The sequence below is a fragment of the Anneissia japonica genome, unplaced genomic scaffold (assembly GCF_011630105.1).
Source record: "Anneissia japonica isolate Jap-2015-1 unplaced genomic scaffold, ASM1163010v1 scaffold256_len832006_cov191, whole genome shotgun sequence".
In the NCBI taxonomy this organism is placed as follows: domain Eukaryota; kingdom Metazoa; phylum Echinodermata; class Crinoidea; order Comatulida; family Comatulidae; genus Anneissia; species Anneissia japonica.
The window spans coordinates 630,202-656,471 of NW_022691310.1; the positions used below are offsets into that span (position 1 = coordinate 630,202).

Consider the following 26,270-nt stretch of genomic DNA (forward strand, 5'->3'; position numbering starts at 1 on the left):
GACGGGGGCCCTGGCCCCCCTGGCCCCCCCCCCCCCCCTGCTAGCGCCGCCCCTGTAAGCACTCAATCCCCGGGGCCCACTTAACCCATTCCAGAGGGAGGCAGAGGGGTCAATCAAGCTATGACAAGGGATTTAAAAGGCTTAGTTTAATCGATATTAAAAAATATATTCCCCCACAAATTTTAATATTTCTCACCGAAGGGGGCCCTGTTTCCCACCCTCCCTCACTCGCGCCACCCCTGGCCACCCTGGATCCGCCGATGATAAAAATTAGGTGTACGTAAAGAGGGGACCGAATTACTTGATTATCCTTTGATTATCACATTCATATACAGACCTGTGCACACACCTAACAGATTTTGCAAAATGAAATAATAAAATACTTACACAAAAGATCTGCTGACCTGTTCTTCGTCACAATCTTATGTTTCGTAATGAGCTGAATGTAGTCGTTTCCCGTCATTTACATCTTTAGAATTATGTACGTGATGCTCTGCATATACAACATTTCATTTTAAAATAATGTTAGAGTCCATTGGTCATACGATTTAATATCCGAATTGTGATTGGTTATCTATAGAAAATGCGATATCCTGGGAATTTTCCATCACTGTACCATACATGACCTGAGGTGGTAAGTTAATATTTTATTTGAGATATAGGCCTATCACCGTCTCAGTAATTATAGCCTAAAACTGATGCCTTTTGTCTTCAAGTTAAATTAATTTGGAGAATACATTATCCATATCTTCCTTGACATTACACCAATTGATAATTTATTTCCTTCAAATCAATTACGGAAATGAATGATAAAACTTTTACATTCATACCACAAGGATTGATGATCCTCTAATTCGAGACCCCCTCTAATTCTGATATCCCTCTAATTCGAGACCATAGTATCAACTAACGTTTGTTTGTTCCTAGGTAGGGCCTACTTGACTTCTAGTCATTTACTTTATGAAGAACAGAACACAACATTTACAGTTGTCTAAAATTACAATGCTTTTCTTTTTTTCAAAAGAATCATAAATGTCTTTGGCAATAAATGGTACATTTTTAGTTGATAAAATGATAGAATTTAAAATAACATGGGTTAATGTTAATACAATAACATTTAGTAAATAAATTAACTTAACAATATTTAATTTGTTATTACAGTCTTAACATCTTAAGGCCAAAAAAAGAAAAAAATCTTGTGTTGGCCACGTTTTGGGAAAATAAAAAAAATGGGTAAGTCGGTAGGATTTAAAAAAAAAAAAATCTAATATAATAATAGGCCTATGTTTTACTCCTAAAAAATGAAACTAAAATTGTTAGCTCATTAAAAAAATAATACTTTTCGTTGTAGTAAAAAAAAATTAAGCAACATTGGGTTGATCATATACCACCATGGTTTGATGTTGGGCTGGATTAAAGGGCACGTTTGTGTGGTGAATCCCTGGGGTAGGGTTGCTAGCCACCCTCACGCACTTCCACTTCCTAAAGTCCGTAGTCTTCCGACCTTTAAATTATTCTTCCTTAATTGTAAAAAGAGCGTCTAGTGACTTAATTTTAAACCATCATAGGCGTAGATCCCGGGGGGATTGGGATATATCCCCTAATATTTGACAAGGGCGGGGGTGGTCCATTGTACCCCCCCCCCAATATTTTGACTATGTATGGGATAAAATGGAGCTTTACACACTTCAAAAGACTGTCACAGAAATAATTTGCAATGTCTTATGCGCTTACAAAGATGAAAATTAGCATAATGTACGGTATTAATGTTGATAACAAAATTATTTTATCTGGTACCAATCTAAGCTCTTCTTTTCTTAGATGTTAGATGTGCTTGCAAAGCAAGCCACGTTTTCATACTGAAGGGTGTGTACGACATCAGTAATTTTATGTCAATTCCAAGAATTTTCAATCATCCCCACCAATGAAAAATACTTTTCTACGCCCTACTCCACCAAGGCTACCACCACTCAATGAGTCTCGCCCGATACACACTACATAATGAAATAATAGTGTGGACAAAAAGTAATAATTATACGAACATTATCTTCGCCGTGAGCATATTAACCGCTGGTTATTCAGCCTTAGGCTTCTGTAGGCCTAACCCTTAGACGATAGATGTTTTTACGGTCTCGTTTTCGGCAAATTACTAAAATTTGACATCCACTGGAACAGTGTGCTGCCTGTACCGGATGGAGAATGGGTGGGGTATGTCTCACATTTTGTTTAAAATACATAGAATGTTTTTTCTCTCCGACAAATTGTGTTTTTCTCACTGACTGGGTGTGGGGAGCGAAAGTTCTCCCCGATTGGTGGACTACTGTCGCCCCTGGTGCAACCACTATACTGGGCATAAACTAATCTCGACTCCCTCTAAGGCCCTTTCCTGGGTAGCACCCCAGACCACCCTTCACCTGTTTCCACAGACCACTCGCACGGTTTTACAATCTAGATCTGCCATTTTCACCCCATTTCTGCAGCAACATTATTGTATTATTAAGGTGATATACTAAGTTCATTCACAATGTGGTGATGTCCTGTGTCATGAGAGATGATAACTCCACAATGCTTAGTCATGCCTATAACTGTAACAAAAGTGACGTATGCTGACCATGTGGTATTCATAAAGATACACAAGAACATCAATTTGGAAATTTTTTGTTTTTTTGTTCTTCTCAATCTTATTTTATGCTAAATTTAAATATTATTCTATTGTATTATAAATTTTTATACTGTACTTTATCAAATAATTAATTAAATTACAGTATTAATTTAAATTATTTCACTGTTTATTGTACATTTTATTATATACTTTTATTTTTGATTACTAAATTTTAATTAATTTTATATTCATTTATTATTTTTATCGTTTTCCATTATCATTTGATTTTTACCTTTTTTCCTATAAACATAATTTTTCATTTGTCAATTACAAAGCAGTTTAATTCTTATGTTGACATTTATTGTCTCGTTGTAATACCACCAATTGATCATTTCCGTATAAACCAACAACAATGATAGGCCTAATAGTAATTGTAACAATAGTAGCTATAATAGTAATTATAACAATAATAATAGTAGTTATGATAGTAATTATGACAATAATATTAATAATAATGATAACGAAAATTGCTATTAATTTTATTGTTATTGATATTATTAATTATGAAATAAGTAAATTCTATTGTAAATTATAACTTCCTGTATTTGAATATGATTCTGTATGTATGATAATTGTTTTTACTTGACATTTATTATTTCATTGTTTATTGGTTGTTTGTTTGGATAGTTGTTGGTGTGTATTTTAGTCCATTATGAATTTTGATTAGCGATATTAATCAGTGGCGCACGACAAGGAACATTTGTGAGAAATTCATTGTCACCGGAATATGATACCGTATAACACGTACGCCAAATGAAAGGTGAAAATAGCTTAGTCATGAATAGAATATTAAACAAACACACAGATTCCTCAGAATCTTTAGATTAATAAGGAGGTCAACTAGTTGGGTGTGTTGGTCACTGCACCTATAAAGAATAATATACAGTATCTATCTAGGTATTTGTTGGTAGCACAGAGGGTATGCGTCTTATTGGGACTTAAACGGATTGACGTCCCCACTCTAAGGTGCATAGGCTTCATTTAGGCTGGGGTATGCGGGTCATTATAACCACTGGAATGACTTCTACCCATGGATGCATTGTTGTTATTGTATAGAGTATTTTAATTTTTGCCAATTATGTTTTTGTCATGTACTTAGATGTGCTGATATTGGCCCCATGGTGGAATATGCAGCAATAAAATATGTAATGAATTGAATTAAATACAAATACAAATAATAATAATAATAATAATAATAATAATAATAATAATAATAATAATAATAATAATAATAATGTTACTATCAACGTAGTCACGAAAATAATAGAGACATACAAAACATTAAAAAAAAAGTTGGGTAGGCCTATATTTGTAGGTCCTATTTTTGTAGGTTTACTATAAGCATAATTATACCCAGTGTTATTCGGTCCGCATTACACTCATATCACTAGACTTTGAACTCAGATATAATATAAAGGAATAAACAAATATATTTCAAACGTTTGACAACGTCACTTTCAAATATTAGGGTTATTGTTAAACAATGTTATTTCCCTAATTCTGTTCTTCAAAATTGTATGCAGAACATCGCTTATGGCTTATGAAAGCGTGTTTACTATTGATGACTATGTTTTATTTGGACTCGTTATTTGTATTTATCTTTTCTCGGGCTATCATTTTTCACGGGCTACAGGCAAGACCCAAAATGATGAAGATTTCGAGTTCGCAAGTCGGTCATTTAACGGGAAATTGATGTGCATGTCCTTAGCAAGTTCTATGATACCGGGCTTATCTATTTTGAATATAACGGTGCAATTTTATTACAACGGTCCTGTAGTGGGGTTGATCCTGCTCTCCTATTTTATTGGAATTTCAATTACTGCTGTTGTTTTCATACCACTCTTCTCACGTTTGAACACATCCAGCATATTCACAGTAGGTAATTTTATTGCATTTGCCGTTTGTCTCCATAATGTTTGGGAAGATTACATAAACTAATTATTTATAGAACTTTACAGTGAAATCCTTTTTATTTGTTGACGAAAAAAATTGAGGGTATATTCAAATGGTACAATTTCTTTCTGATTCTAATTTTTAGGTTACTTTAATAAAAGCAGAACAAGTAAGGCAATCAATTCAATATTTTCTAGGCTTAAGCCTAGACGATCTGAAAATGTTATCTTAATAGACGTTTTTCCTTATTCTTTTATCAATGCCATCATGTTCTGATATGACCTGGTCGCTGATCTCGAGCAGATTCATGGTGCTGGTGGAGTAAACCTACCGTACTAGAAGCACCGAGAATGTACAGATAGGAAGGCCTCCATATTATAATCAATTTTAGAATCGTAATTAAATCGTAAAATTACGATATAATTTATCGAAACTTTAACGATGTATTGTTGAAACCACAATCTTCACAAAGCAATAGCTGTTCTCTACTTTCCATTCCTGCTTTTGCAGTAGTTTAAATTGAAAACCCTCCAATTATAGACCACCTCAAATTAAAGACCACCTTTCTGTGGCCCCAGATTAACAAATGTCATTTTACTTTATTTTTCTAATTAGAGACAAATGCTGATAAAGACCATCGAAGCCCTGGTCCCAGAAGTGGCATTTAATTGGAGGGAAACCTGTATTAAATAATCGTGTGATCCATTATGAGCGAATCGTCCACTGAATGAATTTCTATTGTCGTCTGTTTCTATTAATACTATTATTATAAGCTTAGTAGTTGTTTCTTTGATGGCTTATAGAAAAATTGTTATTACCGTACATTTTGTGACATACTTTTTTGTAGTATTTAAAGCTTCGATTTTCAAGATTCATTCAAGTCTTAGCAGCTATTGTCTTTTGTATTCACTTGGTAGGTTACGAATTATTATATTTCTTTTTATATTTTTCTTATTTACTATTTAGCTTGTAATGACTATATACAACGAATACACACTTAATGTCAAACCATACGACGCGCCATCCACAAACATTCATCCTAACAGAACTCACTAGGAATTTTCTTGATAAGCAAGAAACCATACGTTTTTTACAATAAGGTGTATCATTTTTTCTGTATCATTTTTATGATGCATAATTTACATGTATATATAAATTTAATATTTATTTTGATTCGAAGGTAATATTTTGTATCCTGAATTCGTATGTTTCCGTATCAGCGCTAAGTGAAGGTACGTTAGTAGACCTACCAATGTCTTTTATTTGGCTCTGTTAATTTCTGTAAATGTTCAAAAACTGTTCTATTTTTTATTTGTTTTTAGTTCATTTCTTTTATTAGTTTCTCTGATTTCACTGAACTGAAAAAAGTAAATAACTAAATATCAAAGCATTACATTATACAGTTTTAAATACATTCAAGAGATGATTCTTGGCAATAAAATCTCTTTGGTTATTCCGATGCTCTGATAGTGACTGTTTTGATTTTTTTTTTATCTTAACTATATATTTATACTTTTATATATTTTAGCTACTGGTTTTCCATCACAAACTGTTGTATTAATAGGAAGTGTCACTACATTATATACAACATTGGTAAGTACTTCGAGTTTCATTCTCTAGTATGAAATTTCTGACCCATAGACCTAGAACTATATACGAACAATGTATCCAGTTCTGGTTCTGGTGGGTAATGGCGAAAGTCAATTGATTGCCGTCATCGCTTTGGTTCCTATAAAACCATTCAGTAAATATTGTTCTCTGGAAGACACCAACCTCAACCCCACCTTAGCTGGGCCGAGTTCAGCAAATTTTAGGAATTGTAGACATGCACTTATAAATGCTCGGCTCAAAAATTACAATCTTAGGCTGTTGTAAAATTTCTTTAGTTTTTTTTTTCAGTGCCCTCTTTTAAATAAAATAATGTGCGATGCTTCACGAGTGGAGATATTTTGTTATTGTGGCAGGATGTGTGACAATTCATTTATATGCATGGCGATAGCATCTGAACTTCTCCTTGATTGAATATTGTATTGTAGGATGAACATTGTGAGAAATCAATACTATAATGCAAATATTAATGAAAAAAAACCCAATTTCACTGCTCATTATAATCGCATAAAATATGTTTTAGTTTGAATCCTGATATCACATCAAATTACAGGGAGGTTTACGTGCTGTAGTATGGACCCAGGCGTATCAGTATGTAGTTGTGTGTATCGGACTAATGGGATTCGTCATTAAGGGTGTTATTCAGCAACGTTCGGACACATTTACATCTTTCAAACTATTGGGCGATAGTATAAGGTATTTTATAACATAAATAAATGAAATATATTCAGTATATAAATACCATGTATTATATTATAAACAAATATTATTCTGTTGGTTAGCTCCCCAGTTCCATTATGGTATTGGACAATGTCGTATATGATAGGTGCAACTTTCCAAGTGATATCGGTTGTAGCTGTTAACCAGTCGTATATCCAGCGAGCTCTTGCAATTCAACCACAGAAAAGGAAAAGGTAACCAGGTTTATGGCTGCTTATATAGTGTTATCCTCTTCTATTAGAATATAAAACTGACTTGCAATATAATATAATATATATATATATTTATTTATTTGTTTTATATTTATTATATATATTTATTTATTTGTTTTATATATATATATATCTGTCTCTTATACACATCTAGATGTGTATAAGAGACAGATTAATAATACTAGCCATCCTATAAAGACAAATTACCATAAGGTACTGTAGACATATACCGCTGTCTCACTGCTTAGATGGATTAATCAACTGAGGTTGGGATAGGGTTGCTTTCACAAGTGGACGTAAGCAGATATCTCACCGGCTAGTTCGTTGTAGCAAATAATAATAATAATAATAATAATAATAATAATAATAATAATGTTAGTTTTACAGAGCGCTAATACAAAATATTGCTTATAAGGGCTTTACACAAAATGAATACAAGAAATGGAATGAGACCATAAAATATTCACACAGTAACCAAAAAATGAAGGATACCAACTTTATTCATTCTTGTAGGGTTTTCTTAGGCAGTTTGGTGCCAATATCTGTAATTTTTCTACTCCTACTTCTCTCAGCTCTAATAATCCACGTAACAAGTTACGACTGTTCTTATTTGTATCCTGATCTGCCATTTCTACAGGTACCGTATGGAATATCATATTTATAACTTTATGCCATCATAAACAATATTATACGAGTCCTTTACAACAAATTATACATTAAAAGTTTTGTAGAAGGCTATTTTTTGTTTTCCACATTATAGACTCTTCATAATTGAAATAGTAATTCGATTAAAATTAAACCAATAATACTTATCCAGATAGAATTTTGGAAATAGGCCTACAAGTTATAATAACGCACCTATAATAAGGTGTGTTATTATAACTTGTATTTCAGCTCTCCAGCTGCCCCATCTCCCATCGCTGCCGCTTTTTGTATTTCAGCTGGAGAACTGAAGTACAAGAAGAGGCAGCGATGGGAATTGAACCGGGAAACACGGTTCAGCACACACACGTGGCTTCCACCACATTAGCCGACTGAGCTAAGATGCTCTCTTTAATACGGCCTAATAATAAAGCAATATTATCGTGCAAAAATACTGAGTCTTTAGGCCAAATTTAGGTCTGTTTTGTTATTTTCTGATCTGGTTGTCTTGAGTGTCAGTGTGAATTTAGGGTTGAATATAGATATAATGGAATTGGAAAACGATGATAGGATGTCGTCATGGAAATTTATCATAGGCCCACGTCTTGAAAGCGCATAAGTTTTTAGTTAGAAGAGGTAAGGTTGGCCTAATTTTGTAAAATCAGCAGTTGCTCATGTAGCTGATGGGGGGATGGGGCGGTGTTTAAGTGGGTTGGGGCTCAAAGATTAAGAGAGAGAAAGCTGACTGGCAAAGAAAAAGTGATATTAGGTGAGTTTTAACCACGTGAGTGTATTTGTTTAGGTCAGCGAATTTTCTGTGTGTGCTTGTGTGTGATGTCTGGGTTAAGGGTAGAGAGAGGTTTCAGAGGGTGAGGTGGTGGGGGTGGAGGAGAAAATCGGTTGCTTTCCCACGCTCACCCGTAGATACACCACTTCAAATCAGGTCATATATTATCAAGATATCATTCAGATGTCTTGAAAGTCAAAGCAGATAATTATATAATGGTACACTATACAACAATCACCATTCACCTATTTCCGTGACCGTCACGGGTATTATTTTTCTGATTTTTAGCGTCATTTGCTATGATTTGTTTTAATTGCAGGTTCTGCCCTATACTGTAGCCCATGGATTGAACGATCATCCCGGGATGTCTGGTTTCTTCTTAGCCGTTGTCTTTAGCGCATCGATGAGGTAATCAGTTTGTTTGTACCTCTATTTCAAATGTGTCCAGGGGTAATTTAAATTATGCCATCACCGTTTAAAGACATTATAGAATTTGTGCTATTCTTAATGAAAAAGATTAATATAAGACATTTTGAAGAATAACTGTATAGGGAATACGTGTTATTTAATTATTACAAGTGGCGTATCTAGGAGCCTTGAAATAGTGGAGCTGAAGGGGTAGGGAAAGTGAAGAAGGTGGCACAATTAAGAGAGAGGGCACAATTAAGAGAGAGGGCGTATTAGGTGATTTTTAACTATTTAAGCGTATTTTGCATATCCAACATTCTCTGGGGGGGGGGGGGAAAGCTTTTTTTTTTGGACGGGGAGGTGAACACCATTGTTTATTATCCTGTATTAATCCAGAGTCCTGTGTTTCTATTATTTTCAGCTCTACTTCTTCAACTTTGCATTCGGTAGCTACTATTGTGGGTGAAGATTTTATTAAAAGTACATTTGGCGAATTACGAGATTCGGTGTACTTGATGCTTCTTAAAGGATTCGGTTGGTCGGATTTCCATTTCAGTCTAAACTACGTCATATATTTACAATCTACACTAATACGGTACATCATTTATATACTGTATTTCTTATCTATGTATTTCAGTAATTTGCATTGGCGTTATGGTTATTTTTGTTCCGTTGCTAATAAATGGTAACCAGGCTCAACAAGTAAGTTAAATTAACAAAACCATATTCCGTATTAGGCTATTCCAATTGAAATATTAACAATGTGCTAAATAGTTATACATATATACCTTATTTAAAACACTGTATATGTACCTTTGATGATTTATATTATATTTAATCAACAGTGTTAACGGCTAACTCCCTTTAATATCATATATATATATATAATATAACTTCCGTTGCTGTTGCAATTTGAGCAATTAACAAGAACATTTTCCAGCGTTCTTCAGTCATGTTCTGAATCTCAGTCTGGAGGAAGATGCTAGCATGATTAGCCTCCAAGAACAGACTCTGCTTCTTACATTTCTTGTACATTGCTTCAACAGTTTGGTAAGAAAAAAATAAGACATTGTATTGTTTTTTTTTTTTTTTATTGAGTATGATTTTATAATTGTTTTGTTGCTTTATTTTCAGGGTGTTGATTTGATACGTGAACAAGTGCAGCGATTAGTGTCACTTCCCATGTGGGCTTCCCTCCTTGAGGTAAGAATTGTTTTGCAGTTTTCATGTTTTCCTTTTCTTTCCTTCATTATTGTCAGTATAATACAAGCAAGCTAAAGTTGTATATGCTATGGGATGGTCTGAAAATTTCCTTTAATTGTTGCTTGAATTGTTTGGGAGGCTGGTTATGTATGGTATTATTGTCTAACTTATAGACTCGTCTTGAACAAGAATTGAAGAAAGATAAACGATATCGAAAATTCTGGAATGTCGTTAAGAAGAATGATGGAAAGGCAGATGAAGAAACAAGAAAAAGGTGAGAACCAACAGCACTAGATTCTGTTTGTCAGCTGAATCCCTAGCAGTGTGTTTTAAAACTGAGTTTTTGTGTTTATGTATTAGTAGATAAATGTCTTGAAATTAAACAATATCATATTTCATATAATTTTCCAATTTACTTTGTAGGAATCATTTTGAGAGGCATTTCTTGGCTTCCCTTATCAAGCGGTTTTACAAAGTATTAGACCTGTCTCTTATACACATCTAGATGTGTATAAGAGACAGATATATATGTGTGTGTGGGGGTGGGGTGTGGGGTGTGGGTGTGTGTGTGTGCAGTAACGGCTCTAGGATATATTTTCTGGGGGGCTAAGTTGTCCGACAAGGGGGACTTGAGCTCGTAGACTCGAGCTGGGAGAAGAGGTTGAAAGAGGGTTCCCTCTCCAAATGAGATTTTTTTTAAGAATATCAACCTCTAGATGGCCGAAATGGCACTCTCAGACTGTGACAGACATGTGTTGGCTTGGTGTGGGCCTATTTTTATATGTTTTATGGTCTGACTGCCCGACGAGCTCTGTCTGGCGGGGGGGGGGAGGCTTGACCTGTCCGGTGGGGCTTAAGCCCCCCTGCCACCCCGCTGGCGCCGCCACTGTGTGTGTGTATGTGTGTATAAATTGTTTTGCGTAATACCGTAGTATAGTGGTTTTGGTAAAAGAAACTACACTTATATTAGTGACACTTATAATAGTTTCGAGTCCCGCTAGACCTTTTTGTTGATTATGACATTATAATATGTTTCCATCTTCAATTACTATTATTATTTATTATTATTATATTGTCATTCAGGCAGCCTTCATTGCCTTCATAACTTCCATTATCTTCAACATCTGGAGTTACATTCATGGTACTAATTTGGGACTTAACACACTACCTCATCTTGAGCCATCGTTCAGTTGCTACGTAAACGGCACGACGATGATGATACATCAGGCAGCTGCTGATCATACGTATGTATTATAAAATCCTATGTAACTCTCTCTTTGTTAAAATTTAAAAAAAATTCAAACATGGAATTATACTTTCCCAGCTTTTACAGTTACTGTGTACCGGTGTTAATAATGATGATGATGATGATGATGATGATGATGATGATAATGATGATGATGATGATGATGATGATGATGTTGATGATGATGGTTTTGTTGATGATGATGAAAATATATAATAATAATAATAATAATAATAATAATAATAATAATAATAATAATAATAATAATAACAATAATAATAATAATAACAATAATAATAATAATAATAATAATAATAATAATAATAATAATAAATGATGATGATGATGAGAACCAGTATAACAATTAAGCTCATATAACACAAACATGATGGGTAATAAAACAATATGAGATGTTATAAACTAAACGCACTAAATGTATATTCTTTCAGGAGTGAACTGCATCTATGGAATGGTTTGTTTTCGTATCATTGGTATGCATTCTCAGGCTTTGTAGTAGTTATCGTCATCGGTATAGCAATAGGACTTATTAGAGGTAAAAAATCATAATCATTATGTCTACTCACTGTGAAAGTTTTGTAATTTCAATATTTTTTTTTTTTATTCGCACAGTATCATTCTCTCCAATCTCAATTTACTCTGGTACGCAATAGTCAGTTTATGTTTAAGATACAGTAATTTTACTATGTTTTGTATAAATGTAATCAGATACATGTTTTTCAAGCCCTTTTTGAACCTTTTAATGATAAAAAAAAACTTAATGTAATGAAATTGCTTTAATTGTTTTTTTTTTAAATTGGAGCTCATTTGGACAAACGCTGTATGTGAATGCCATTTAATTTATAATATTTAAATAACCTTTAACTATTTCGTTCCTAGGCTGTCGACCCCATGAAAACCCTGAGCTATTATTAATCAAATCCAGCTTAATGTCGTTGGATTGTATTCATGTTGGTACGAAAACATTTAGGAAAAGAAGGTCCGAAAGGAATTATAACCATGAAGATGTTCATAATCACGATGATTATTATGAAGATAATGACGACAAACAGAGAGTAAGTGGCACATGTCGTTGTTATTACAATAACTACATTCTTGTCAATAACATAATACGTAGGCTATAATACAGAAATGAATAAGTGAATAAAAGCTTTCGTCTGTACTGGATTTCTCTAGGTGTAGTTGTTGCAGTGGTCTGAAGGAGGCCTATTGCCTATATATAGCTAAAAAAGAGGAGTAATTATAACTGTAAGATGATACCTTCATCTGAAGGCTACAATATAATAGGCCTATAATTATGTATTTTGTTCATTCAATCCGTAGGAATTCTACGAATTGGAATTGTACCATCGATCTCCTTATCATCGTTCAACAAACGAGCGGTCGCGATGGCTTACGGAAGGAAATCAATTTTATGAATCCAAATCAAAACATACTTCTGATCAAGTGGAAGTTGATGCATGTGAAGATATAAGTGAGCAACGGTGTCGTCTCATTGGTCAATCATCTTCCAGGGCAAGTAGTACAGACTCGGCATATGCTACAGTACGAGGGTTTGATTTTCGCAGAATTCAGGATGTCCAGAAGTACGAAGAGGAACCTTTCAATGGAAGCATTCAGAATTCTGTCGAATGTATTGAAGAAATGCCTAGTAAACCACAAACTGTGGGTAGGTTCAGTGTTGCAGTGGTTCATGTAGAAAAGGAATTCGACAAGAAGACACCAGAAAACGAAGATGTGAACGAATCACCTTCCTTACAAAGAGCAGGATCTACAGTTGATTTTGAGGAACCTAGTAACACACTGAAAAAAGTAACGTTATCTACAAATACTGTCTGTTCCTCAAATAACATGAATGACAATGATCAAAATGTTATTGAAAAAAGCCTCTCGAACATTGATAATTATGAAAACGTTAACTTTAAGGGACAAACTAAAAAAGCTTTTAAAATAGATAGGTTTCTAGTTTCTAAATGTAACTCTTCTGAACGACTTTTCCAAGCAGCAGATCCCCACAAAATACCTTCTGACATTGCTGCTGAAGTTTGTGGTGATTGCTATAGATACGATACTATAAACTTGCCCTCTGGAGAAAATTCAACAACAAATATGGAAGACAGTTTAGTAGATAGTTCAAAACAAAGACATCAATTATTGGTCAAAGGAAAAGAACTAAGCAATGCTTCTAACCCAATGCAACTGTCGACTGAAAATTGTCCAAACAGAATGATGTTGCTTACTGCGTCAGATATTGGAGAATTTGACAACTTGCTTCAGACAAATGATGCTGATATTTTAAATCGAGACTTGAATTATTTAGAAACTGAACTTTGATACAAAACCCCAACTAAAACAGCATGTAATCGTAAAATGATGTAAAAATAAAATAAAATACAATAAGGAGAATCTGTAGATGCATAAATGTGACCATTAACCATTAACATAAAAACTATGCAATCGGAAAACAAGTCATCATGTGAAAAACTGAACTATAGAAAGGAATGTGTATATGAACTGACGAATAAAATTTAATAATATAATTTTAATCATCATTTTATTTGGTAGTTTTACTAGGCCCTACATGTGCCCAATCATCATTAAATCATTGAAAAGTATTTTACAATTTATTAACATATTCGTTTATTGCATGCGACATCAACATGCATCTTAATGATCATCATCACGACCATCTTTATCATCACATCACCGGCGTCATCATCATCTTTTCACACCATCGTCATAATAATAGAGTACCGTATCATCGTCAAATACCCCGTCACCTTCACCATCAGCATCATCATTGTCACCAACCACTATCATCATTATCACCATCTTTAAAAAAACAAACGGTTTCCAAGGCGTCTTACATTAAGGCTCCGGATGATTTTTTTTTTTTTTTTTTTTTTTTTTTTTTTTTTTTTTTTTTTTTTTTTTTTTTTTTTTTTTTTTTATATGTTGTACAACCGATTACTTTAAGGCACAAAAACCATGGGGCTATTTGACGGAAAACTCCCAAGCGGTTAATGAGATACATATTTTAGAATATTTGAAAACTGGGGGAAGGCGGAAAAATGGTGGTTACTCCTATTTTCCCCCCAGTTTTTAAATATTAAAAAAATCTTTAACTCATTCCGCTTCGAGATTTTCGTCAGATATGTTTTTTTTTTTTGTCTTGAAACACAACAGACTTTTTTTCCTCCTTATCAACGGCAGACAAGAGCATTGGTCAGGGTCCGGAATAAAAAAAAAAATCCCTGGTAGGGTTCATGGCAAGAGTTTTTTTTTTAGGCTTAGCACTTTTAGACCACAATATTGGCATTCAAATTTAATAACGTTATTTCGGGGGTGGGGTCCAGGCCTTTCCGACGGGGAGTGGGTTCTTCCCCTCACCCACTGGCGCAATGTAACGAAATAGATTAAAACAACCCAGAAAGACAAGAGTTACTAACACCTTAAACTCTATCTAGAAGTAATTTTGTGTTGCTTATTTAGTATTTTTGACAACTTTACTTATGAGTTCTTCAAGGAGGTCAACATAGGGAGGTGTCCTCTTTCCTCTCCCCTTTAACTACGCGATTCTTTTATTATCAGTCAGTAGGCCTATATTATTACCATTGGGCGATTGCGTTTATTGGCCCATGTCCTGGGAACCATTATACCATGTTGGTGGCGTTTTATGCGTTGGTGGTTTCACATGAGGTTTTATAGGGACTTGATCACATGCTTATCGGCATAAATCAGGTGACTTCTTTGTTGACACGAGCAGGGTGGTTAGTTGCGGTGCAGACCTCACTTTATTGCAAATATGAAACTGAGAGTTTTTGTATCAGTTATTGCTTTTTTTGCAATTAATAATATTACTAGAAGTTTTGCTTACAAGTATAATACCAAGTACTTTGATCAAACTATCGACCATTTCAACTTTGCCTCCTATGGAAGTCAGACATTTAAGCAGAAATATCTGTATAATGGTAAGTGTGTCAGTAAAAAGATTACCAAGACAGACATGGGATATAGTCTTCTAGGCCTATCAATAGCGGGGACCCAGGAGCAGGCCCAGGAGGCAACCGGTCACTTGATGTCATGAATCCACGAGCCCAAGTAACCAGACGGAACTAACTGAAAATTTAAAAAATTGTATTAGGCCTATAATAAAGATATTTGGCTTTATTTTTGCAGCCTAGTAGTATGGCCTAACCCAATAATAATAATTTTCATTTTAAATTATTATATTATTATTATATGGTTATTTAATTGATTCGTTTGATCCATATTGTAACTATTTTTTTATACCATTATTCCAGATTCATATTGGGATAAAGAAAATGGCCCAATATACTTCTACACTGGCAATGAGGGACCCATTGAGGGGTTTTTGCAGAATTCAGGACTAGTATATGATCTTGCGGTCAAGTCAAAGGCTCTCATCGTTTTTGCAGAACATGTTAGTGTAAAACCAGGCCATCTGTTATCATTTTTGTGTTATAGTACCTCTATCTATATATGATCTCCAATTTAAAATTTAAGAATTGTAATTTAAATTTAGATATCAAACTATCAAACATAAATATTTCTACTGTACAAAAAATTGCATATATTTTTTAAGAACTCCAATGATAATTCCTAATGCTACTTTGAGTTAATAAATGTTAAGATCTTTCCATACATCAAATTTTATGTGAAAAAATTGTGTGATGTACCCAGAGTGTGATGATGTCATATTACACCCAAATATAGACATGTCAAACATGTCATATAAATTTTGAGTGTGCTGGACAAAGCTTTAGAATCAATGATTTCATTTTTCAGTGTACATAAAAGAATGATTGAATGTATAATATTTTTTTACTTATGTTGCTGTTAAATATCTGTCTTAAAGAATTTTCTACAATTTTCTATATTTTTGTGTAGAGATTCTATGGCTCATCTTTGCCATTTGGAGCTCATTCATTTAGTCCAGCGAACATCAGTTTGTTAACACTGGAGCAAGCAATGGCTGATTATGCTACATTGATAACACATTTGAAAGAAAATTTAGGGGTCCATAATACTCCTGTTATAGCATTTGGAGGAAGGTACAGTATAAAATTATTTTATCCTTTCAAATTATTAGCCTAAAGCCGGCCACTCACTGCGTTGTGCAATAGTCATGTGACCTTCACTCGACGAATTAAACTCCGCTCGCTGTGGACGCTAGTCAACAGAACGCCGCCTGCTGATTGTTTGTGGCAGTTTGAATGGATCATTACTAAAAACGATCCGTTGCACGCACATTGTTGCTTTGCGTTCTTCATAGAATCACATCGGCCGACGACTGCCGGGCACCGTGAGTGCACGGCTTAAAGCTTTGCCCGTACTATCAAATTTTCTTTGGCAAAAACCGTGTATGCCCTTATATACCACCGTCCCGAGGCAAAATAATGTAACTGACAGTTTTGTAGATTTTGAGATAATATCATTTGGGAGAATAATAAACACGTCTTAATTACCTGTGAAAATTTCAGGTCTCAATAATGAGTCGTTTCGGAGATAGCAACACCTATCTTTAAGAACAAAACTTAAAATCTAGTGATTTTCCTTGGCAAAACAGGATATCTACCAGTTTACGGGGCAAAACAACGTAACAACGATGAATACGTTGTTGTGCCGTGGAATAGTATTCAAAAATTTCTTGAGCTGATGAAGTTTTGCAAGGCAAAATCAAATGGTTATTGGTGTTTTTATATCAATAATCTTAACAGTGACGTATGAACAAGCTAGGTAATGCATATGATTGCCCTAAACGTGATAAATTCCAAAAATTTATTGCAAAGTTGGCAACATGCAGACTTTTAACTCTATTTTTCTCCAAAAGTGAAAGTTACATTTTTTTGCCATAGGACAGCCGTATAGTCATGATGTGTCTATGTATGTCACATGTTTTTGTTAAATCAAATTTGATAGTCTGGTCAGGGCTTCATATATTTAGTATGAATATGAACAATTTGTATAATTTTTATAAGAAATGAAATGGCAACTCTCATTCGGAAAACAGAGGATTTATCTTTCATTTTAATAGTGAATATTTCATAAAAAATAATAAAGATTAATAATAAATCTGTGTTTTTTATTTCTCTACCACATTTTCCCAGTTACGGTGGAATGCTAAGTGCTTACATGCGATTCAAGTACCCTAATGTTATCTATGGAGCTTTAGCTGCAAGTGCTCCAATCTATCTCATTGCCGGCAAAGGGGATCGAACTGAGTTCTTTGCAGATGTCACAAAGGTACCATAACATTTTCAAAATGCATAATGTACTACAGTACTGGAAGTTTTGTTGCCAATCACAGGGACATATAGAAATGAGAGTCAATAAGCATTAAAAAGAATATAGGCTGAAACAATTCCAGGTTTCAGTGGCAACTCTCATTTGCCTCATGCATATTGGTCGAAAAAAAAAAAAGTAATAATGCTAATGTTTTCGTTTTTATCTTAAGTCATATTGCGTTGTATATTTTGTGTTCTATGGAAGTAAATTATCTTTTGAAATTGAAATAATAACAATAATTCTAAAGATTGATATAGTGCCAATTCCAAGACAATGAACAAATATGCTTGATTGTTATTACCCTTGGTCACTGGATAACACAAAACAACGTGCATTTGCCACAAAACATCCACAACATCCTACCAGGTTCACATTTACCGGGACACAAGCGACCAGTGGCATATCTAGGAATCTTGAAATGGGGGGGGCGGGGGATGTGCTTGATAATTAAGTGAGGGTGTGCTAGGTCGCAAAATAAGGTGATATGAGATGATTTTTAAGTGCTTGAGAGTGAATGAAATGCTTTGGACATTTTCAATGGGGAGGGGGAAACTGGGTGACATTTCCCAACGCAGTTTCTAGATACACCACTGCAAGCGACTTGCACAGGAGAGTTTTATATTAAGCAATAACAAGTCCAGGTGGCATTCTGTAACTACTAATTTTTGCACTTTTTGTTGATATTTTGTGAACATTTATTGCAGGACTTTGAAAAAGCTGATCCATTGTGCCCCAAAGCAGTCATGACAGCGTTTACTATGTTGGACAATCTAGTGAAGACAGGTGACAACGGTATGCAACTTCATACAGACACTGTTCCATCATGCTTCTTCCTGTTTAGATAATTACATTTTTTTTATTAATATTAGATGTGTAACATTATTTTAAATTCTTTTGTTCAAAATTCTGAAACCATATAAGTTATAACATTAATTTAATTATTACGAAATGATATTTGCCCTACCTGACGTGTTATATGTACTGAATGCTCAGTACATTCCCAAATACTTGCGAAAAAAATCTTTCAAGCCCACGACTTCCAGGTAACTAGCCTGATGTCTTAACCACTAGATCACTGAGTTTGCACTTGGTGGCTAGTGATGAATCCGATCCCCAAGTATCTGCAGGTACTGCAATGTTATTCTGATGGCTTTTTGCATCAGGAGAAGTAATACAAAATGATGTTTGCCCTGCCTGACCTGCTATATGTACTAAATGCTCAGTACATTTCAAAAAAATCTTGCAAGTAATTTTTTTTTTGCAAGTATTTGGGAATGTACTGAGCATTCGGTACATGTAACACGTCAGGTAGGGCAAACATCATTTCGTATTATTTCTCATGACACAAAATGCCATCGGAATATTAATTTAATTATTATTATTATTTTTATCCTTTTTCAATTTCCATTTCCAAGTTCCTGGTTTAACTTCAAAGGCAATCTCTTTTATAATACAAATCAACTGTGTTCCTGAAGTAGTTAAAAGTTGAAACTGGTTTTAAATCTTGAACAATAATAGGTTAAATTATTTATAGCACAGTAACTATGTAGGGAATTGCAGTATTTGGGAATGTACTGAGCATTCGGTACATGTAACACGTCAGGTAGGGCAAACATCATTTCGTATTATTTCTCATGACACAAAATGCCATCGGAATATTAATTTAATTATTATTATTATTTTTATCCTTTTTTAATTTCCATTTCCAAGTTCCTGGTTTAACTTCAAAGGCAATCTCTTTTATAATACAAATCAACTGTGTTCCTGAAGTAGTTAAAAGTTGAAACTGGTTTTAAATCTTGAACAATAATAGGTTAAATTATTTATAGCACAGTAACTATGTAGGGAATTGCATCCCCCCCCCCAAAAAAAATACATCTCTTCCCCCAGTCCCGTCCCTCATTAAAAATTTTAAAAGCAAAAAAAAAAACATGCTCAAGTGCCATAGTTAAAAATCACCTCAAATCCACATGTTTGCAAGCCTCCTCACATAATCATTGAGCCTCCATTTCACCGTCACGACTCCCCCACGCCATCAGTTCCCCCACACCATCAGTTCCCCCACACCATCAGTTCCCCCACTTTCAAGAATAGATATGCCACTGTTATAGTATCACTTCAGATGTCATTAGGTTCTATTGTTTTCAAAATATATTGGTTTTCCTTCATTCATTTCTCCAGGCATAAAGAAAGTTTCTGAATTATTCAAGTTGTGTAAGACACTTGATAAGGGGCAGGTAACTCATCTTCAAGGCTGGGTACGCAACTCATTTACGAGCCTAGCAATGATGGACTACCCATACCCTACAGACTTTCTAGCCCCACTCCCAGGCTCTCCAGTCAATGTAAGTACAAGCACTTAAGTTATGCTACATTTAGTAATAGTTCATAAAAACATCTGATTAATATGAATACTAATAGTTTATATTATAGCCAGATAAAATATATTGTTGAAAAGGCCATTTTTCAAGCTATATTTAAAATAAATAACATTTGCAGAAGAAATGCCCAATTCATTTCAATTTCATGTTGGCTGCATAACTTATTTTAGAAGCTAAAAACAGAGGAATGACTTAAAGCTGGGGAACTTGCATGACTGCATTGTCGTACCAGTGACGTAACCAGAGGGAGGGGTGCCTTTTATGTTCAAACATTAAAAAAATAATAGTAAATTAATGGAAATAAAAAGTAAAGCAACTTTAGACTTAAAACATCCAATTTATGGTGCATTTCTAGCCATTGATACCTACTTTTGTGATTTGCGTTATGTTCAGTAGACGTAATACTTTTCTATTTAGTGCCCCCTTTTCAAAATTCTGGATACACTACTTCTGTACCCACAAGTTGAAGCACCAGAATGGCCAATACCCTACGACCTTTTAAGTCACTTGTGTTGTTTTCTATGCAAATTATATTATTGTTTTGTTGATGTGGTTATTAGTTGTAATTTTGGCTACAGGAGTAAATCAATCATTGACAATTTCTTTTTTTATAGTATGCCTGCAAAGTTATTTTAAGTGCCAATGACCCTCTGCAAGGACTTGCTGAAGCCGCAGGTTAGTGTTTTACTGAGTCTTCTATAATAGCCCTTAGGGGCGGATCCAGAGATATCCGAAAGGTGGGCCAAAAGTGGGGCCAATTGAGACAACACTACTTTAGGGGTCCGGGGGAATTTCTTGCAATTTTTGTTTTCTAGACAACCAAAAATAACCTGTGAGGAGTTCTGGGCGATAAATTATTTCTTTTTCTTCTTTTCTTTCTTTCTTTCTTTTTTTTTCAACTTTCAAAAGGGTGGGTGGGGGGCCCCTTTGTCAACAAAATATCATACCAGGCCACAAAGTAAACAGTCTGATCGATTCGGTGCTGATGAGCAGCATGTTCCGTACCTGGCTGTACTGCAGGTTGTCCGATATTAGCAGTCAGCTGTCCTGACTAACAATTGCATTAAGTAGTGAATATATAAAAGGGGTCCTTTAGAAAAATAATGACCAGGTATTACCATAGTAACATCCACAATGATTGCCTCCTCAACTTCCCATAACATTCAACTATATACATCGCCACCTTTCCCTTATCATTTAACACCGGTATGTGCTAGTTATATTATTATTAATATCTTGTATGCTGGATATATCACCCTAATTAAATAATTCAGTTATAATAACATTATAAATATACTACATTCAATTTTCTATTATTAGGTCTTTTTTATAATGGAACTGGAGGTAGCCTGAAGTGTTTTGATATAATTACCGAGTTTATTGAATGTGCTGATCCTACAGGCTGCGGTACTGGCAATGATGGCCTAGCTTGGGATTATCAGGTACAGTAGACTTAGCTTAGCTTTCGAATGTCATTTTATATTTTCCATTATACCAGTTCAGTAGTGGTACCAGGCCCGGGATTTATCAATCTTAGCTTAGCAAATGTCTTAAGTCAAAAAAGTTAAGATGTCCCTAATAAGTATATTAAGCTGATTTATTACCCAATCTTAGCAATCTTGGCTTAAAAATCGTCTTAGCTTGGTGCCAACGTATAATGGCCTTTCTAATTTTAAGCAAATTTTAAGCTAAGCAATATGGGTAAATTTGACTTGAGAAAAAAAATGGACTTAAGACGAATTTAAGCTGAATTCTAGTTGCTGTGGCCCCAGAAGTTTTTCGATGAGGGGTCCATGTTCCCCTACAGTGGTTACAATTCAGCCCAACCATGTCTTTGAAGCATTTTTTCCTGACATAATACAGTAATTGGCCTCTTTCACCAGGCAACCCCACCCCCCTTTCACCAGGCAACTCCCCCCTCCCCCCGGGGGCCTGGTGAACTCTCATTGGACCCCACTGCCGTCACTGCTATAATTTAACATTTAGGAGATAATTTTCACGGCAAATGGGGATAGTGTTCATGTTTTGTATTTCACCATCTGCAATAATAATTATATTACTTATAAAAAAATAATAATAATAATGGTCAACTTATGGAGTGCATATGAACAACAACTTTCAATTTTTATTCTATCAAGGCCTGCACTGAACTTATACTTCCAGAAGGATCAAATGGAAAGACGGACATGTTTCCATCTCTACCCTTTACACTCAAGATGAGGGATGAATATTGTCAAAAAACCTGGAAAGTAACACCCAGAAACAATTGGCTTGACATTAGTGTTTGGGGTGAAGGTAGGTTCCATTCATACATTTGTAAAATATTGTATGTCATCATCATCATCATCATCATCGCCATATTTTACTTTATTAGGAAAGAAAGTGTGGAAACCAATTAGTCTTCAAAGATAATATAAAATATTCTAATTTCTCTATTTTTCCTACAGATATCAGCACATCTAGTAATATAATATTTTCAAATGGTGAACTTGATCCGTGGAGAGGTGGTGGGGTTCTGTCTAATGTGTCCGACTCGCTTATAGCAGTGCTCGTTGAGGGCGGTGCACATCATTATGACATGAGGTAAATTGAAGGCATTTAGTATTTTTAAAATGTAGTCTGTCAAAACTGAATTAAAAAAATTCAACTACATGTTTGAATTAACTAATTTTTATAAGCAAGTTATTAAAATAACATTTTCCATCATTTAACAGACTGTATTATCTTTCCTGTACCATTTTTTATGTAGACCCTTAAATTGGCTGGTATTAAAATATCTGTAAATCAACGAAAACTCTTCTTTAAATTTTTTTTCTGTTAATTACTTCTTTGATCCTTTTATATGATTTTTTTGGGGTTTCTCAATTACAGTATTTTGGCAGACAGTACCTGTATATATAAAAAAAGTTGAGGTTTATATTTTTTTAAATATTTCTATAGTATTTGGTACATGTATGTGTGTTTCTTCAGATGCATATACTGTATATCAAGTTAAATGTGTTAACTGCAATAATATCAAGTTTTTTGAAGCCCTTGGATTTGATCCATAATAATGATACCCACTGGTTCAAACCTCAAACTAGAGGTTGAGAGCAAGCACCAACCACAATGGCTGTGTCAATGCTCTCCCACTATTTCGCATGTAAAATTGACCCATTACATAATTATTCAAGAGGGTACAGCCAATGCGAAATATTTTTTTGTTGTAAATGTATTTGTAAAATGTTATTGATATATGAACTTGTTATTCTGCTTGGAAAAATAGTATATAAGTGTAGCATATTAATAATAATAATAATAATGATAACAATAATAAAAATTAATAAATAATAATAATAATCTTATTAATTACTATAAAAGGTAGATAAATTTATTTTTTACCAAAATACTTCTATTCATTTCACATCACGAAATACAAGAAATATACTTAATAGATACCTGTGTATTGTCATTACTGTTTTTTTAACTAACTTAATTGTTATAGTTTTTCACTGATTAAATCGTATTTGAATCTTTTAAATTCCACAGGGGTTCTGATACACGTGACATACCCTCGGTTATTGCCATCAGGAAGCAAGAAGCTACTATTATCAACAAGTGGGTTGCAGAAGCCAAACTATCAAATAAACAAAGAAAAATATCTACATAATATCTGAATTGAATCATCATTGTCCATGAATTGAGAATAATTTTTTAATTATTAAACTGTTGTTTTTAGATTAAAAAAATGATTAGGTGGCAGAGGAAAAGGTCAGGGTGTTATTCTGATATATAGCACCTGGGTTTGCCTGTGGCATAACGAGTCAAGATTCTCATGACAATCAAAGACCTTCCTATCAAGTTTTATAACAAGCCCCTTCCCCCAAAAAATTATTTAAAAATTAAAAATTAGAAAAGAAAATTACATTCAAAGTTCTTGAGAGTGCCATTTCAGGCCATCTATTCCCCCAATTCCGCAATCTTTTTAGTCCACAGCTAAAATTAAATGTCAAGCACTCAGATGCGACTCATGGTAAAACAGAGGTTTAGCCAGAAAAAAGAAATAGGCCATCCACAATGGAAGACAAAGAACTTGTCGCGTAGGTCAAGCAGTCATGGTAAATGTGGACATAATAAATGATGGCACGCTGCCTATTTGATTATTTATTTATTTTGTATAAAACACTCAAAATGCAACAAAGATTGAACATTTCTTGAGTTTACATATAGAAATAAGCCTACCAAACAGAAAACAGACACAAAAGAAGCATAATACTGTACAATACAATCAAAAGTGTAAGCCTACAGTAAATAATTAGAAAATAACTAATCTATAAAAGCGGTATTTACAATTTTATAAAAAGATATTAAATTTTATAGTATCAAATATATATTATTATTTTATATACTATACAGCAAATTGATTATTAATGGATATATAATGCAAAATCATACAAAATATACAATTCATTAAAATTATTGAATATTTTCCTTATCAATTTATTAAAACCAAAATATATATACATATATATATATATATATCTGAGGTGGCACACTGTACTAGTTGGAGCTACGTAACCTCCTTTCAGGTTTGGGGTTCTCTGGAATCCAAGATACAAAACATTCTGATGTCACCAGACTCTTGCAAAATTTCGAAAGTAGATTTAGATCGTCGTTCTTGTAATGATGTTAGAGTAAGTGTATCCAAGGCATCCTGGTAACTACTGTAGTTTTTATAGCCAAGAATGATCTTGAGTGCCCTTTTCTGGATGAATTCCACCTGCACACACTGCTTCTTCGTTAAAGCAGAATGCCACAGCGGACTAGCGTACTCCAGCAGGGGCGGATCTAGGATGAAATTTAGGGGGGGGCCTTACTCGGGGCGAAGCACCAAGCCGAGTTGCGAAGCACCGAAGTGGGTGGATGTGGGAGGGGGTATCCCCGCTCCCAATATTAGGAAATTTTTTTTTTTAAATTAACACTAAGACAGTCGTACACAGCTTTCTAATCTAAAGAATTAGATTGTGTTGCTATTGTTATGGAGTCGTGAAAAATATATTCGATAATTCGTACACACGTTTTCTGCCGAATGACTCTGACTGTTGTAAGTGCGATATATTATTATTTATTATTATGTTGGATATTATGTTGGCATTAATTGATTATATACTCATAAATAAAATTTGCAAATACCGATGTACGGTAACTATACCAAAAGATTGTACTTTTATTCTATCATTTAGTAACCACATGTTCACCACGAGCCTTGTTGATGTGCACCAGAGTAATCAACAAAAAACAACTGAAGTACTGTATGTAGTAATAAATAGGCCTAGATATGATCTTTTCTATTTTTTCTTTCTTCTCTCTCCCCCTCCCCCTTCTCTCTCTTTTTCCCCTTTTTTTTGGGGGCCTCCTGCTCCAGTAAGGGCCTGATGTACGTAATATAGGTAAATACAAGGTTATCTCAAGGGGCACCATAACGCCTTAGTATACACAACATATACAGACGACGGGAGGTGGTCTTAGATACCATTTCATTCACTTGAGTGTCCCATTTCATATTTTGTTGTATATGGACACCCAGCAACTTAACAACAGATTTCACTTCCAAAATGTCATTCCCTATACGTAATGGAATGAAATTGGGTTTGTTCTTAAGGAAATGAACATGCATTACATTGCATTTGTCGGCATTAGGTAGCATATCATTTTGGTTGCACCAAGTTTGGAGCTCATCAAGATGCTTCTGAAGAGAATGGCCTGCTGTCATATGACCACCAAGAGGAACATGACTGATCTCACGGATAGTCAAGTCATCGACAAACTTCCATTTCTCTGGAATGTGTGTGCATATATATGGGTGTGCAAGTGTATGTACATCTGGTGGTAGCCACTGTGTGCGCGCTGAACCGTGGAGATCACTAGGTCCCCGGTTCAATTCCCATCCCTGCCTCTCCTTGTGTTTCAGCTAGAGGGCTGAAATACAAGTTACAATAGCGCACCGTCTTTCGGATGAGACATTTAAGCCGTTGGTCCCGTGTGCATCTATGGCCCATGTGCACGTTAAAGAACGCAGTACACTCTTCGGGAAAGAGTAGGGGATTGTCTCCTGGTGTACTGCCCAATCACCACCAAAAGGACCCCACTGAAATAAGTCTTCTTTTAGACTTTCGTGGGCTATCCTTGGTGTTTACACCGA

General features: G+C 34.6%; 5 protein-coding genes across 6 annotated transcripts in view; 4 read left to right on the plus strand and 1 right to left on the minus strand.

Annotated features, from left to right (window-relative positions):
• LOC117100041 overlaps positions 1-496 on the minus strand; it is a 3,342-nt gene extending 2,846 nt beyond the window's left edge. The window contains exon 1 of one of the 2 annotated variants that reach the window (XM_033239593.1): positions 388-496. The gene's annotated coding sequence lies outside the window, so the exon portion shown is untranslated. The remainder of the gene's footprint in view (positions 1-387) is intronic. The other variant, XM_033239592.1, reaches the window with a different exon arrangement.
• Positions 497-4,124: 3,628 nt separating this feature from the next.
• On the plus strand, positions 4,125-9,643 carry LOC117100030 (sodium-coupled monocarboxylate transporter 1-like). The gene is made up of 10 exons (XM_033239580.1): positions 4,125-4,537; positions 5,403-5,468; positions 5,736-5,787; positions 6,084-6,148; positions 6,717-6,859; positions 6,946-7,077; positions 7,609-7,732; positions 8,844-8,932; positions 9,354-9,466; positions 9,570-9,643. Exons 1-10 carry the CDS (start codon positions 4,196-4,198, stop codon positions 9,641-9,643), a joined length of 1,200 nt encoding a protein of 399 aa, XP_033095471.1. The 5' UTR covers positions 4,125-4,195.
• Positions 9,644-9,849: 206 nt separating this feature from the next.
• Positions 9,850-10,640, plus strand: LOC117100032 (RNA helicase aquarius-like). The gene is made up of 4 exons (XM_033239581.1): positions 9,850-9,982; positions 10,067-10,135; positions 10,309-10,409; positions 10,559-10,640. The coding sequence occupies exons 1-4, from the start codon at positions 9,920-9,922 to the stop codon at positions 10,638-10,640; spliced, it is 315 nt and encodes a 104-aa protein (XP_033095472.1). The 5' UTR covers positions 9,850-9,919.
• A 575-nt stretch (positions 10,641-11,215) lies between these two features.
• LOC117100042 lies at positions 11,216-13,945 on the plus strand. The gene is made up of 4 exons (XM_033239594.1): positions 11,216-11,379; positions 11,831-11,934; positions 12,279-12,454; positions 12,723-13,945. Exons 1-4 carry the CDS (start codon positions 11,348-11,350, stop codon positions 13,731-13,733), a joined length of 1,323 nt encoding a protein of 440 aa, XP_033095485.1. The 5' UTR covers positions 11,216-11,347; the 3' UTR covers positions 13,734-13,945.
• A 1,203-nt stretch (positions 13,946-15,148) lies between these two features.
• LOC117100014 (dipeptidyl peptidase 2-like) lies at positions 15,149-25,285 on the plus strand. Its single transcript, XM_033239558.1, has 11 exons — positions 15,149-15,370; positions 15,704-15,843; positions 16,311-16,474; positions 17,531-17,666; positions 18,413-18,500; positions 19,890-20,053; positions 20,704-20,764; positions 21,410-21,531; positions 22,228-22,384; positions 22,537-22,672; positions 23,618-25,285. Exons 1-11 carry the CDS (start codon positions 15,205-15,207, stop codon positions 23,736-23,738), a joined length of 1,455 nt encoding a protein of 484 aa, XP_033095449.1. The 5' UTR covers positions 15,149-15,204; the 3' UTR covers positions 23,739-25,285.
• The last annotated feature ends 985 nt before the right edge of the window (positions 25,286-26,270 follow it).

Bases quoted from the DNA above. Each gene is read 5' to 3' on its own strand.
- LOC117100030 (XM_033239580.1), top strand. From the start codon at position 4,196: ATGGCTTATGAAAGCGTGTTTACTATTGATGACTATGTTTTATTTGGA. The intron at 5,788-6,083 runs GTACGTTAGTAG...TATATATTTTAG, and splicing joins CGTATCAGCGCTAAGTGAAG to CTACTGGTTTTCCATCACAA. The intron at 7,078-7,608 runs GTAACCAGGTTT...TCATTCTTGTAG, and splicing joins CAACCACAGAAAAGGAAAAG to GGTTTTCTTAGGCAGTTTGG.
- LOC117100032 (XM_033239581.1), top strand. From the start codon at position 9,920: ATGATTAGCCTCCAAGAACAGACTCTGCTTCTTACATTTCTTGTACAT. The intron at 9,983-10,066 runs GTAAGAAAAAAA...CTTTATTTTCAG, and splicing joins TACATTGCTTCAACAGTTTG to GGTGTTGATTTGATACGTGA. The intron at 10,136-10,308 runs GTAAGAATTGTT...TCTAACTTATAG, and splicing joins TGTGGGCTTCCCTCCTTGAG to ACTCGTCTTGAACAAGAATT.
- LOC117100042 (XM_033239594.1), top strand. From the start codon at position 11,348: ATGATGATACATCAGGCAGCTGCTGATCATAC. The intron at 11,380-11,830 runs GTATGTATTATA...ATATTCTTTCAG, and splicing joins CAGGCAGCTGCTGATCATAC to GAGTGAACTGCATCTATGGA. The intron at 11,935-12,278 runs GTAAAAAATCAT...TTTCGTTCCTAG, and splicing joins AGCAATAGGACTTATTAGAG to GCTGTCGACCCCATGAAAAC.
- LOC117100014 (XM_033239558.1), top strand. From the start codon at position 15,205: ATGAAACTGAGAGTTTTTGTATCAGTTATTGCTTTTTTTGCAATTAAT. The intron at 20,054-20,703 runs GTAAGTACAAGC...CTTTTTTTATAG, and splicing joins TCCCAGGCTCTCCAGTCAAT to TATGCCTGCAAAGTTATTTT. The intron at 22,673-23,617 runs GTAAATTGAAGG...TAAATTCCACAG, and splicing joins GCACATCATTATGACATGAG to GGGTTCTGATACACGTGACA.